Raw genomic sequence first — 15,267 nt, 5'->3', positions numbered from 1 at the left:
TCCTGCACATTAGAGAACACACACAAAACATATTTATTCTTGCACACATTAAGACGGCTTGATGAATGATTCATTTGGAATGGTAAATATGAGGGACTGCAGAGACTTGCTTCCACTCTGCTTGTGAGGTTTGGGAGTTCTAAAAACTGCCTAAATTGCAAAGTGAATCTGTGGATGTAATGAGCCGTGACACTTTCTCCACTGAAAATCATCTTTTATTCAAAACTTAACCTGTGGTTGCTGACAAACATAAAACGGTCAGCAACAAAGCGGCTTAAAAAGTAGAAAAGCCCCAACCAAGACCAAAGGACATCTGTTCTATTAGGTCGTTGTCCTTCACTCGTCATCGTCGCTGCGAGGCAGGGTCAAACGAAAAGACACCCAATCCCAAGACATGATGATGAAACTGTGACAAATCAACTCATTCTCTCACTCCAGACTCTGCAAGTCGCTGTGCCACGGGATTTCAGCTTCTCTTTGAGTTTGGGAGTCAGTGAATCTTGTGGCTCAGTGGTGTTCATTTCTATAATCCAATCCCTGTATAAAACCTCCCTTTGAACGTCTACGGAAAAGCTGAAAGGCAGCACATATCCCTCCCTCCGTTCGCCTCCTCTCTGCCTCTCTGATCCACGTTCAGTGTCCGACGCACAAGCACTCGCACAGAGCGAGGATAGAGCAGATCTAATTAAGTTTGCTGATGCTTAAAGTGATGATTATTCTGCGGGAAGAAAGACGAGGGAAGAAGAGGGCAAAGAAGATAAGGGGCAGAACAGCAGGGAGCTGAATGCACCCTCCTCCCCCTGATCTCGATCATCATTATGATCACCACAACCATCATTAGCTGTTATTAAAATCATTAAAATAAACCATCAGGAGTCATGTACACCAGCAATTATCCTCCCAAATAAATTCAATCCTGGTACTTTGACTTGGATGCTCAGTATTTTCAGTACTAGTTTTTAGCTCTGTGACATATTACCAGCGATCAAAGCAGCGTGGTAACTGTAAACCAATCTACCAAAACGCTTTTTTTTTTACTTAAATTATCTGTTGTATTGGCATTTTTCCATTCAAACAAGTTCAAGAAATAAACCACAACTGCTTTATGAAATACTGCATGACAAGGCTTCTTCTGAAAGTCAAGACGCAACACATTGATGAAGCATTTCCATTTTCCCCGTACCTTAAGCGTCATGGATGACGTGTCAAAGGGGGCGGATGCAGATGTTTGCCATGATTGCATTTGCCATCTCAATTGCAACACTGTTGCGTGCAGCTGGATGTGACGGGTACACTAAACCAGTGTTTGGCCTGTTGGCTTCCTCTTTCATTTGAATTTGATAGTCAAAGATAGTCGTGTCGATAGGCAGTTCTTTTGTTTGTCATTGTGAGCCCATTAACCCTCTCTGAAGAACACAGCGTGACCTGCTCTGGAAACACTGAGATGTGGTTTAGATAACAGTGCTCTGATGAAAGGAAGGACAAGCTATCTAAAAAAAGCTAAGAGATGAAGACCCTTTCAGCTAAAGAGATACTGAGTGACACTGAATACCACACTGAGAGGCTGCAGCGGAATCTTCTGTTTCTGAGGTAATGGACCAACATTGCAACCTGGAACATCAGGAGCATCCACACCACAGGGAAGGTGTCAGTTATCACGGATGAGATGAGGAGCTGCTCCCCTAGGACACACAGACGGCTCACCATTTGGAAGTCCGTCAACTCTGGGACCATCACCACAAGATTTCCAACCACTCCGAAAAGAATTAGCCTTCATGCCGTAACATGTTTTGCACCCACCGACAACACTGATGAGGGCGAAAAACATCTACAACCAGCCACAATCGAGGAATAACAAAGAATCATGAGCGAACAACTGGAATAATAAGAAAGCAGATGTGTCATGTGACCTGTCCATGATGACCTGACGACACCCAGTCAACGACTCCACTGATCTTGTCCTGACATATTCTTTACATAACCACAACTGCATGTTTCATTTTGCTTGCTAATGTGGATTCACTTTATTACTTCAGAGCATTGGTGAACTATTTTAAAAAAAAAATCCTGTTCATATCGCCACGTAAAGACAAACACAAGTGGAAAGAGTCGTCTTGTTAAACTTCTAAACCGGGCTGCTGAAATGAGGCATCTTGACTCCAGCACATCAGCATCCTCAGACCATCGCCCTCCTCCCTCTGAACACCTCCCACTCTCACTTCCTCCTGTTACGTCCCAGCCAACCGGGAGTGTGCTCGCTGCTGGAATAAATTAAATTGCGACGGTGTGGTTGAGGAGGGAGGAAGAGAACCTGCGAATGCCATTCACACATTCAGCGAGAGGGGAGTCCAGGCACCGTCTGCAGCAGCAGCTCTCCGTGCGTCCTGCATGCGCCCCGAGCGCATCTCTCCAATCAAGAACAGAAATGAGTTAGCGGACAGCAAGTGGCCACTTTCTCGCTGTGAATTCGCTTTATATTAAACCCAGTAATGCGTTTATACTGTTAGTGGAGCTGGAGGGCTTGACCCTGCGCGCTCTCGAAGCTCCGCGTCCACTCATTCCGTTGGATTGGACCTGCAGCGCGTAACATTGGAGGGTGGAAATATGCCACAGTGACGGAGGGAAGAGGAGCGTCCAGTCGGGGGGGGTTTGGAGGAGCTTCTGTGACGATAAAGTTCCGCTGCCCTTAATTGTGCGTCTGTTTGTGGCGATCGCACTGCCCTTAGAAAGTGGTTATCCGATGCCGCCCCGTCTACGCGCCGAGCCAAAGCCCTCTTCACGCTCTCATCAGGGGATTTTACGGAGACTAATTCCGACCTTTCACGGACCACAATACTTACAGAATAAGGTAAAAGTGTTACATGGAATCCGTGGATGTACATTTTAAAGGCTTTATATCGTTATCTAATTTAATATTTTTACTATAAGATGCATGTTTTAATATTCAGAGATGATGCCCCTTTGCGATGATTTCCGACCTCAGCAGTACTGAACAAATGCAAATATCAGTTCACCCCCCCCCACACACACACACACACACACGTTCATATTTATTCTCTGTGTGTCCACTCTGCTTCTCAACTCTTCCTCATCTTCGTCCCTCCTTCAGGACTCATCCAGAGTGCAGGGAGAATGAGGAGTCACCGGGGCCGGGGGGAGCAGCATGAGTGGCCCGTGCATCTCCATTAGACTGACGGCCCTCATGTTTCTATGGAAGTGGTTACTACTAAGCCTGCTGCTGAGCTGGGTGTTTGTAGGGGCCGGGGCTGCAGAGCCTGTCGGGGCCGGCTTCAGCGGCTCCTCTGGGCCCCTGGGCTGGCTCCTGTCAGGCAAGGGTCCTTTTCACCACTCGCAGGAGTTTATTGATTTCACAGAGCGCTACCAGCAAGGATTCACCACCAAATACAAGATATACAGGTGAGAGGGTCACGACTGAGGGGAAGATGGTACGAGTCTGAAATGAGCCAAATGTAGAAAAGCTGTGCAGTCACAATTGAAGCATTTGCTGGATTTTTAGAAACCACATAATACTTTTTTTTAGACTGTAAAAGGTGCAGATTAAGTAGGTGGCAACTGGGATGAATGTTGAGAAGATTACCCCGCTGAGTTTTGCATACAAATGGAGGCTCTGCATGTGTTCCGTTTAGACGTAAGCTTCTTTTGGGTGCGACAGCCTGCTTCCGCTTTCTTCCTCTTTCTTTTTTTTGTGGGCAGTCGAAACATATGCATGTAGGGAAAAACTCAAAGTGGAGATACCGCAGATGGGTTTGTAACCGGTACCCAACTGAGCCAGCTGATGTGTGACAGTGGGTACACAGATTGGCATCAGAAGTGTGTGGTGGGAAGTACAGTGTGTGTGTGTGTGTGTGTGTGTGTGTGTGTGTGTGTGTGTGTGTGTGTGTGCATGGAAGAAGCAGGGTTTTGTTTGAGAGACAAGAATTAAAGATTTCAAAATGAATGGAACATCCTCTTCTGGTGGCGTGAACATGATTCGTGCCATGCATGTTGTCTACATTTTCAAAGTGACGTTTTTGATTTTAGTTTTTGAAACCTGCACCGTGTGATTTTGTACACATCAAGTTGTACAACTGAAACTTGAACACTTTATTCTCTGCAGGGCAAAGAAAAAACACCTAAAGCCTTTAAACTTTAAATTGACTGATTTGAGGCTGTATGTTTGAAGCTTCTCATTCAAACTGTGGATGGAGGAGAATTGTGTGTGTTTTTGTGATGCATGTGTTCGGTCATTGTTCTTTAGCATTTTTCCATGCTTTTCTATTCGGACATAAACGTTATTTAATTTTGTAGAGGTGAGGAAATTCTATAATGGAATGAAAGCCTTTTTTGAAATGAATGGTGAGCCTAGTACTGTATGCCTGCTGAAGGTGTGCATGCTAATGTGCCTGTGTCTGTGGCTGTGTGTCAGGTAAGTGTTTTGATACTTGGTGATGAGAACTGTGCTGTCAGAGCACCCACAGCTCTGCAGTGGAGGGGCTGATGCCACCTGAACAGAGGTTTGACTGACACTGGCATTCAGCAGCTGACGGGGGTGACAGTGCCAGGCAAAGATAGAAAATGTACTGCTGTTGGCTTCCTCACATCCATCACTTCCTCTCTCGCTGCCTCGCTGTTGGCCTCCTGTCTGCAGACTCTTTCTCTCACCTTGCATGCTACAGCAACAGATCCACATATTATGCAAATGATGTGTAAGCAATCCCAGACTGCAACTTCAAACATTCAAACACGCACGCGCGCGCACACACACACACACACACACAAGATCATTTACAGAGCAGACTTCGATTGACCTCTATCATAAATGCAAACTTGACATGTACATAAGCCTCCTTTCCCCTGGAGCTACTGTGGCCTTTTCAGTTGTCTCCAAAGAATAAAATTAAGCTGGCTAATTAAAGCAAAAGTAAGAAGTATTATCATGTACTGACTTTCCATTTGCTTTCCTCAGCTTGAAAATGATGCTTTTTTTTTTTTTTTTTTTTGCTTTAAATATCATACCCTTAAGATAATCGTGGTGCTGTCACCAATTGCCGAGCCGCCAAGGATGCCAGTTAGCTGAGATCAAAAGTGCCTTAAAATTGCTGTGGTTGCACAGTTTCCTGCTCTTTTTTTCATAACCAACTCATGGATTTTGAAAGGCAGAAACCTCAGGCAGAGTAATCTTTGTGTCAGCAAAACTGTTCTGCTTTTTCTTTTTTCTTTTTTGCAGACACATGGTCCATTGTGTGTCAGTAAAATTCTTGTTATTGCCTCTTGAATTGTTGCCGCTGTGTGTTGTAAATCAGAACAGAAAGCTCAAGCCAGCCTCTCGTGGAAGCGAGCAGAGACCAGAATGTCCTCAGGCACTACAGTTTTCCTCAATGGTTCTGCTGCGTCTCGAATGCACAAGCAAACAGGCGCCAGGATGGAAGGACAGTGGGAGAGCAGTAAGACGTACGTTTAATTAACCACCAGGTTAAAAGAGGGTTAGATTAAAAAACAATTCAAATCCAGCCTTTTCTCTCCCTTTATCTGTGCATCTATCCCACATCTCTCACCCTCTCACCCTCACACTCCCTCCCTCTTTCCCGCCCTCCCTTGTCAAATGATCTCAAACCAATTGCTCTCTCGCTCATAAATATTCTCCAGAGCTCAGTTGGCCTTTCCCATCATGAGGGTGGGGGTAGTAGGGGAGGGGGGCGGGAATGGAGGAGTACACAGGAGGGGGGCCAGGGAGGATCCAAAGCGTTATCCCCCCCTGCTGGATGGTTAGTGTATCAGAATTGCATGTAGCTACCTCTAATTGTAATACCTCTGAAATTCTTTGTGAAGAAACATACAGAATATACGTATGTGATGTCACACAAACAACCCTTCTTCAGTTGGAGCTGCAAAAAGCCTTAAAAAAGCAGTGAGCATGACAGCTCCTTGTCCCAGCAGTTGGATATGTGACATAAAGATGCTCAGGAGAATGTGATTTTTCCATTTGCATGTTTTTAAGTGAAATAGGGTTTCGCTTTTCAAGGTCTGATAAAATGCATGGTGAATAAATGGATTCAGTGACTTCAACAGCAGTGAAAAGCCAAGGCACTTAACAATATTACTTGCGCGGTGATTGCAGAAAAATGCACCTGTTATGTCCAGCAAACAACAGCTTCAAAACGCCTATTCATTCATTCAGCCATTCATCCTTCCTTTCTTTCTCCTGCCGAGGGTTGTTTCTTATTGAGGCTTTTATGTTACGTTGAAATCTGTCAGCTGCTTTCTCTGGTTACCATTAGATTAAAAAAAAAAACAACCCACAAGCAATTAACATTATCTCTTCATCACTCGCTCTTCGTGATGGCTTGAGTTCAAATTAAAGACATTTTCTGGAAGGCCCTCTGTCACTTGTGCACCCTGAGGTGAAAATGGGTGTAAAATGAACAAAAGCATGTTTCATTTGATGCTTTAGAAGCTTGTGATGTTGTGAAATCATTTCTGCAAATGTGAGAAGCACTTGCCGTATGAGCTCCTGTGTGTGGAGTCGAGCCGTATCCACACCGTAGCATATTAGTCAAAATGTCAGCTCCTCCTTTCTTCTTCTTCATGGGCCATAACTTTTATATCACGCCTCATCTCCCATGTTTTCTCCTCTCTTCTCTCCTGTCATCCCACTCTGGCTGTTACATTAGCTTCATCTGACGTGTAAGGAGTCCTGTCTTGTAATTATGCAGTGATTAGTGTTTCAATTAAATACAAACATGTTTGTGGAGGCGATAGGGTGCAGAACCATGACGTGACAATACCTGTGTAATCACGTAATGCAGATTTGGGAGAAGTCGGGCTCATTGTGCTTTATCTGGCGCGTGCTCATGATGGTTATTGGGTTGTGAATGTTTACAGTGGAAAAAAGCATTCGACGGGGATGACAAAACGTGTGATGGAATGCTGTAAGCAGGTATGAAACAGCATGGGATAAATAAATGAAAGAGAGCAAAGGAGAAGGAAATATAATAACCTTTGCACATTAAGCCATTTGAAACAATCGAGAGAATATTAACCTTCTGAATGGCTTGCCATTTAAAGGCATTTGCAGGACCGATGGTGTAAAGCTTTCCAATTTTTCAATTAACATATAATCACCGCATACTTCATTCGGTGCACACGTATAATTTAATGTCATCCCTTTACAAACAGAGTGTAATGATGAAAATGTTTGATTATTTTTGAGGCGAAGTTTGCAGTGTTGTTGCACCGGGCCAGATGTTGTATTGAGGTTTTTCTGGTATTTTGCCCACATATCTGGGGAAGTATAGCCTAGCGCCTGATGTTGGAATGGATGGCATGACAGTGCATCCATGTCAGTAATCAAGTCGCCTTTGGATGGACTTGGCATGTGGAGCCAAATACTGATATCCACAAGGAAGTATTTCAAGATTATCTGAAGGTTTTTCAAAGATGGACCCACCAGTGCTGTTAAAAAAGGGAATCTATGAATTTATAGACAACAGACTCATACAATTTATCATTTAATCAGTGTTTAAACATTGACTTCATAATATCCATCCTGTGGATACTGATGTCCCTCACTTTGACAGATGTGGGACAAAAGCCATGGCTTGCATTCTATTTAAACTGCAAAATGTCTGAGTCTCACTAGTAGTTTTTTGGATGGAAATGCTAATTAGGCGTTTGAAGCAAGTAAACTGGGCTATTCTATGCTTATATTCATCGTGGCAGGATAAGGCTTCATTTTTGTGAAATTGATGGAAATGGCCACTTTTGAAAACAGCCCCTCAACCTATCCCAGTGTGATAAATCAAATACCGTGATAGAAAGATGACTATAGATTTGAGGTGTCAGTATTCTGACTTTGCCTAATCAGATGAGCACACTGTTCTCATGTGTTTAGGTCAGTCTTTCTATGTTAAAGAGTAGAAAAGGTTATTAGAATTTAAAGAAAAAACAAAAAAAAACACCTGACTTCCTATTTTTGGTACCTTTATCGTACAAATTATAAATAAAACTGACCTTGTGCTGAGTGTGAAATGCAGTTGCGGACTCACGGTGTTTGCAATCGTTTCTAGAAATTACAGCGGTAAACAGATTTTTATAAACACGTGGCACAAGAGATGCAGTGGTCAGTTGGAGTTTCCATAGAACCACAGTGTTGTTTCTCATGCGTGAACGCCTGGTTGGCTTGTTCAATGAGTCGGTCTATCGTCTCCCAGTCAGAGGTCGAATGTGTCTCCAGGACAGCAGCAGAGTCCTGATCCTGATCACCAGCAGCAGGGCAGTGACGGGGACATCATCCAGCGCCGAGCTTATGTCTTCTGACAAGTGTGTGATGGGGGAGTGATCAGAGCCAGAAGTTAATGGAAGCAGAGTAAGTCTGTGGATGGGAGTGAATACTGAGCTATTCAAAGCTTCAGAGAGATTGATGGAGGGTCAGTATGAGTCCTAATATTCATTACAGGCTTGGGCCAGTGGTCAGGTCTGTGCTGGCAGTATTTTTTTATGTTTATACCTAAACACATCTAATCTTCCTCTTGTATCATTGATTTGGTCTGAAATAAAGAATAAAAGAAACAAACAATCGATCAAACCTTGACCGAAAAACCTTTGAATTCTGGATTCACTGAATCCACAAATTCTGAAGTGGTGTCACAAGCAGCCAATGCTTGAACTTTAGAGGTCTTGTGCCAGAGCTCCATGAACTGCCAGGAAGTTGAGATCCCTACAGAACCAAGGGATGTCCGCCCCTGACGCGGCCAGGAGCCTCAGTCCCAGTCGCCACCGGTTCAGCAACGAGTGCAATTAATTGACGGTCATTTACAAAGTGACAAAACAAACACCTCCTGGTTTCCCGTTTCCCTCTCTTGCTGGTTGAAAATGACATAACTGCTCACTCGTTAATGAAGTCCACTTTCTGCCATAATGACAATCACAAGGTAACATATTTTGTTGTCATGGCTCTAATATTAGCCATGCTAATATGTTGTAAGCAGCGCTGACCGGGAGGGTTCTGCCCTCTGCTCGCTGACCTTTCCTGAGCTGGGTCACTCACTCCGAACAGCAGTAAAATCTCAGTTCTTCTTGGATAGAATGTTGACCAGGTGTCTGCTGTAACAGAGTGGACCCAAGTGACCATATGACATGAGGAGCCCAACCTGTAAGGGGCCAAAGTTGGGCCAAAGGTGAGTGTGGGTGGGCCTGTGTATTCCTCTGGGATAGCTCCCTTACACAACCACCGCGCCGTCCGCCTCCACTGCCCAACTAAAATGCTCCCAATGCTCCACAACATTGCGCCGTCCTCTGGTTTCAGGAGCTTCTTGTCCACCTGCTTGTGGACCTAGATGAGCAGTATTCTGTCACAGGGTGTGTAAAGCGCCATCTACTGTACGGTTGACAGTGACAGGAAAATCTCCTCAAAGGTGAAGAAACAGCTCAGGATATTTCATCAGCTTTTCATTTAAGTGGAAAATGAGATAATTTACAGTCGGTATGAAAGGGTTGCGAGGTTAAGGTGAGGATAAAGTTACTCACAAATTAACACTTTGTTTAATTCGGTTAAAATGTTGATGTAAAAAACGATTATGAACAGCTGAAAACATCTTGAAATCTCATGACAAACATCCGGTGATGTCACCAGAACATGCTAACTTTCCACAGAGGGAGCCGGGGACAGCTGGGACTTCCTACCTGCGAGGCGACAGTGCTAACCCTGGAACCACCAAGTCATTCCAATACGACTCACTCACACCAGCTATCAGTGTGTTAAAAATGTAATCATAGTGTAAGTGATAGGAATGATGGAGGTTAAAGGAAGCGTCAAAATAACTACGTATAATTAGGAGGGTGTGTGGTGAGCGGTATGTGTTGTTATAAAAAAGCTAATCGAAGGCTCTCATTGACAGGAAGCAGCTTTGTCATGAAGAGCAAGTTTTAGTGTCGTGAGCGGCTTTATTGTGTGTGTTTGAGTGTCTATGCACAGCACGCATTAATAGTATGTGCGCGGCTCATTACGTAGACAATACGATTCCAAGCATTCCTTGTTTTGGGGGTGAACACAAGCCCCTTGTCAATTGTGTGATGACAAATTGCAGTACAAAAGGGCTCAGCACTCTTCATGTGAGCAAATCACACTGGCTTCCTCAGACTGGCGTTGCCTTTTATTGTCAGAGGTGTTGTGCTCTTCGAAGGAGCAACAAATCAACACTGCAAATGGGCTTTTTACCAAACTCACCCTCCTAACATTTCAGGCTTCTAGAATTTTACTGTTTTCCTGAATTGGCTTGTGTTTAGACCTCCCCAATAGAAATACAGCATCATGAAATAGGTAGATATCACTGGAGAGCGAAAGAGACACACCAGAACGTTTTCCAAAATGAGTTCATGTGTAAAAAAAAGAAAGAAAGAGTTTTGATGCAAATTTGATTCAAGTGGTTCGGTCACAAACACTTCCATCCGCATGTGCCTGTTTGTATCATTTTTGAAGAGCTCAGAAAGTGACGTCCGCTGCCCAAACATGAACAGGGATATCAGAAGTCTGATGAGAGATCAGCTCAGGCTGACGTTTGGTTTAGGCTGCAGTTTTATGAAGTTTCCCCACCAGCAGCTTTTAACTGCATCATTCCAGTCTTTCTGATGTCTAAATCCAGCCTTCTCTCCCTGCATGTCCCTCTGTGTTGGTGAAAGTGTCGGCGCTGTCTCCCTGCAGCTCTTGTTCCAGCTCTCCCCTTCTAAAGCAACACCGTCAGTGACTCAATGAACAAAGGTGATGAGGGCCACTGTGAAGGTGCCCTCCATGAAAATGGTCACCGCACATCTTGCATTTGTAAAATTTCAAGTGAAATGATGTTTTATCTGTAATTTTCTCAGAAAGCCTTTCTCTGTTATTAATGGCACATTTGTTCTGAAAAGGATCAATGCCACATCAGTTCAATCTAAAACAAGAAAAAAAGAATAAATAGCAGGGAAGAAAAAGAAAGTAACATTGAGGTTCGCTTGCAAGGTCTTCCAAATAAATGTAATTTGGTGTATCTTACTGAATGAAGCATGAAGGACTTTTATCCCATTTTACACAATTCTCTTTGGGGAGGTCCTTGAAATAACTTTCAGTCCACATCGACCAATTGTTTAGCGGAGCGGGTTATTTTAGTATCTGGGGTAACGGCCACAAAACACAACACCGTGCGGCCGGTTATTGATGATATGCAAATGTTTGATAGGTCAGATAAATGCAGGAATTTGTTTTCTTTAATACTCTTTGTAATTTTTGGATCTTGAAAAGGCCAACCATTAATCCAAAGAAAGAATAGATGTTTTTTTCTGGGGTAAATATTTTCAGATTATGCCATATTTCTTCTTTTGTCTACCTGTTTTCTACATTACACTGAATTAATACTGAACACCCCTCCATGTAAATCAATACTAATGGGTTTTTGTGAAGGTCAAGACACACTGGCCAGTTCCTGAGTTGTAACATCAACACTCCTGGAAATTAGATTTATGCGCTGTATCACGTTTTTCAACCGTAAATACATTTTGGAATGCCACCTAGATTCTGATTTTTATCAGCAGAGTCCGATAACCCTTTCTTGAAATTGTTTTAGTTTTTTTTTCATTTGTTTTGTTTTGTTTTTTTCCTTGCTTTGAAAATGTTTTCTGTATTTATTTGTTCAAACACAACACACAACAGAATAGCAGTACGGTAAAACTATCACATGGTGACACGCTTGTGACTGATCCAGTCCATGACATGGCTTTAACTGATGACAGCCAGTGCAGAGCGCAATGCCCGTTAATATACTGCGTCGGCCATTAAACACATAATTATTTCTATTCGATGTAAAACAATTTTCTCCAGGCCTTCCTGAGACATCTTGTTCGTGAGGAGTGACCTTGACCTTTGACCCCCAGATCATTCTTGAGTCCAAGCAGATATTTGGACCAAATTTCGAGAAATTTCTTCAAGACTTTCCAGGGATAAGAGTGGGACGTGCAACCTAGAGACATAAAGCTTCTTGGCTGCTTCATACTGAGGAATAAACAGCAATATAAAAAGTGTAAAATCCCCTTGTGACCCTCAGCAGGCCAAGCAGTACAGACAATCGATGCATGGATGGATGAAATAAATCCACTGAGGACAAATTATAATCACGTTTCAGCCAATTCTGTGCAATTTATGCGATATAACAGAGGCTGTGCGAACTATATGATTACACTCATGGACAAATCCAACGACAAATTAAATTTCTGTATATTTCTGAAGACGTGGGACAGTCCCTGGTCCATTATAGAATTACGTTGCAATCCTAACACAGTGCAGGGGCTTTCTAATACCCAGGGTCAGGATTTCAGCCTGCAGAAGGCCGGACTGTTTGCTCCCATAGGCACTTTTCACAAAGAAAAATGACTTCCAGCTCATCCAAACAGTAATACACTGTATGTAGGTCAGAACCACTGGCTTTGTCCATGTGATAAACATACAGTGTACAATCTGATGAAAGTTATTAAAAGAAGTAAAAATGACCGTTAAGGTTAAAGCCATTGATAGGAGCAAATTCTTGAATAACAAACAGTGTTTTTAAATTCCAGTTTCTGTTGATATTTTCTGTAAAAGTGTGCCCCCCCCCCCCCTTCTCCCAGCTGCACGGCTGATTTCCCCTTGAACTTTCTTCTGAACACGCATACCTGAACCCAATCTGTATATGCTCTGTGGCATGTTTGGACTGCATCAGCTGCTTCTTTGCGGGGTTGATTCCCTGATTTGTTATGTTTTCTAGGGCGTTGCAGCCTCGGGCTGCCGGTGTGTTGTGATGGATCTCAGACTCATGTGCTGTGATGGACAGGTAGCAGGGTACAACGCACCTACTCTGATCACAGCCCCGTAGCTCCGGCAGCTCCTCACCTCCAACTACAGAGCGTTCCAGCTGGCTCAAAGGGGGGGTTGACAGGTAGATGTGCAGTAACACCCCTGCTGCACGAACCTGCAGCTGAAATAAACCTGCCGTTTTTATTCTGTGTGTCTGAGTGTATGTGTTTGGCTATTCCAGTCACTCAGCATCTCACTGAGCAAAGTTAAGGGTGAAATAAACCTTCAGTCTTCCATGAAACACCAGCTTTTTGTGTGTGTGTGTGTGTGTGTGTGTGTGTGTGTGTGTGTGTGTGAGTGTGTGTGCGTGCTTGGTGAGCAAACAGTTTCCACAATATATTTGTGTTGTGTGTGTGTGTTCTCCAGCTTAGCCATGGCCCCACTCATAAATGTCCATCAGTGAGCAGCATATCGAGGCAGTGTGTCGATCACCGTTAAGCTTCCCTCTCTCTCCCTCTGCACTGCTCTTTCCTTTAGCCGGCCCCAGTGGATGGGGAGAAGTGCTAATGGTCGCTCGTTATAGAGAAGGACCGACATGAAACAGGCCTTAATGAGCTGCTTTCTGTTTTGTATCTTTCTCAGGGGGTCATTGTTATTGGTGGGAAATTGATTGGCAGCAGGCCTGCACCCATGGGGGCTCTGTGATATTCTGGGCGATGGAAAAGTTGTTCCAGCAAGGGCAGCTTTGTTTCGATGTTTGCAGCAGTGTGTGAATGCATGTCTGTACGTGGGGGATTTGGTGCATCTCTTCAGGGTGTTGGGGGTTGTGTGTATAGTAGAAATAGAAAGACTCACTGGAAAACTTCCCATTTGCTCCTTCGCAAAGATAATTTTTCAAGGAGAAAACTCGGGTGTTTGAAAGTTAGTCTCCACAAACCATGAGCTGACATCTCAGGCTTGTGGTTGTCAGTGTGACAAGTCAATTATTTGCAAGATGGCTACAGTGTTTATCAGAGAGAATATGTGATTGTATAGGAATACAGTGTTTGTCATTTTGTACATTTTTTAAAAACAAAAATATGAGGCAGCCAACATCCTTTTCGGTTGTGCGTCGCATGTATGGTTCAGTTTAGCATCTGACGAGCTGGTCTCAGCGAGCGAGCTTTCATAATGTACTGTACACAACCCGGTTCACACCAAAAGTATTATTGTTGTAGTACATTAATGCTACATTAGAGTAAAACTGGAATTACATTTGGCTCATCTGTCAGAGACGTGCGTCTGATTGCTTTTATGATGCTTTTAATGCCTTAATGATGGAGCCAAACGCAGATGAAAGAAGTACAAGTGGAGAGAGATGCAAACCCAACGTCCCTGGCCAGATTCAAAAGAGGATTGTCGCAGACAATGGTCAGCAAAGTCAGGAGTCACAATTTTAGAGGGGGATAATAGAGAATAAAAACAGTTAAGATTTGAGAGTTGTTGTGAAGGCAGCAGGACACAGCACTGTTTCATTTATTCGATCTGTAAACATGTTGTTTATACCCTTAAACGTTGAGCTGAAATGAGCGATGAAAACCGTCTCATTGAATCATTTTAATCCAGATTCTTTAGCACGGTATTTACAGAGTCAACAAAATATGTTAAAAAAGGACACATGTACCAACCTGCATACTAATAATACCATGACATCCCCAAGGAAAAGAAGTAGTGCATCTGTGTCGTGTTTGATTCAACCACCGGCTGAAATCCTGAAGAACCTTTGACAGCAGAGGAAGCCCTTCACAAGCCCAAAGCGTCGGATTTCACGATTCGTCTTTTATTTTATTGTAATTGTTTGGTTGGTCGATGTCCATGCTGTCTAGGGGTTCATGTCATTAGTTTGAATGAGGAAACTGTTGTGCTTTCTAAAAGTAATGATTGCACATTTTAACAGTTGTGACTTGTTACTGTTTGCAAGTATATTTGACTATGCAGCCCTTCGTCATTCACAAATCTATTCATGTGACAGGTAGGGGGTTGAGTGAAGGACACATTTTTCATATTCACTTCTACAGTATTGTTAAGAATTCTAAGGCCTAATCCACACAAAATAGGCTCCAGAGTGATAATATATATCTGAATTTTACTGCATTGAATATGGAAAATTTTCGGTGCAGCTTTACCAAGCAAAAATGAATTAAAATCTAAATGTTACTAGTCTCCCAAAAGATATGTAAGGCTCCTACCCAACAGTGATTAAAAGGTCTTCCATTCCTCCCCTGCTAGGTTAGGGTACAACCATGCCTACTATCTGCTGTATTTGAATAGTGCTAATCTATGCATCAAGCAGCAGCTCTGAGTCTGCTCTTAGTAGATAAAGGCAGCTGGCGCGCTCCAAGGCCAGGCTGAATATCAAACAACTTCAGATGAAGCCTGTTCCATCCGAAAGAGGCGCTGAAAGCAGCAAGACGCCATCCATGATTACAACC

General features: G+C 43.3%; 1 protein-coding gene across 1 annotated transcript in view; it reads left to right on the top strand.

Moving 5' to 3' along the window:
* The first annotated feature begins 2,238 nt into the window (after positions 1-2,238).
* The window catches only part of LOC147249456 (BMP/retinoic acid-inducible neural-specific protein 3-like), a 47,518-nt gene continuing 34,489 nt past the window's right edge, over positions 2,239-15,267 (top strand). The window contains exons 1-2 of the mRNA XM_086224305.1: positions 2,239-2,848; positions 3,110-3,417. Of these exons, the coding sequence (XP_086080431.1) occupies positions 3,164-3,417 (254 nt within the window). The 5' untranslated portion in view covers positions 2,239-2,848; positions 3,110-3,163. The remainder of the gene's footprint in view (positions 2,849-3,109; positions 3,418-15,267) is intronic.

This window comes from Aulostomus chinensis, chromosome 14 (assembly GCF_037954235.1).
Source record: "Aulostomus chinensis isolate RoL2024-O1b breed Wild chromosome 14, RoL_Achi_v1.0, whole genome shotgun sequence".
NCBI lineage: Eukaryota > Metazoa > Chordata > Actinopteri > Syngnathiformes > Aulostomidae > Aulostomus > Aulostomus chinensis.
The sequence above is the reverse complement of the archived record's forward strand: the minus strand, read 5'-3'. Positions and strand labels throughout refer to the sequence as shown.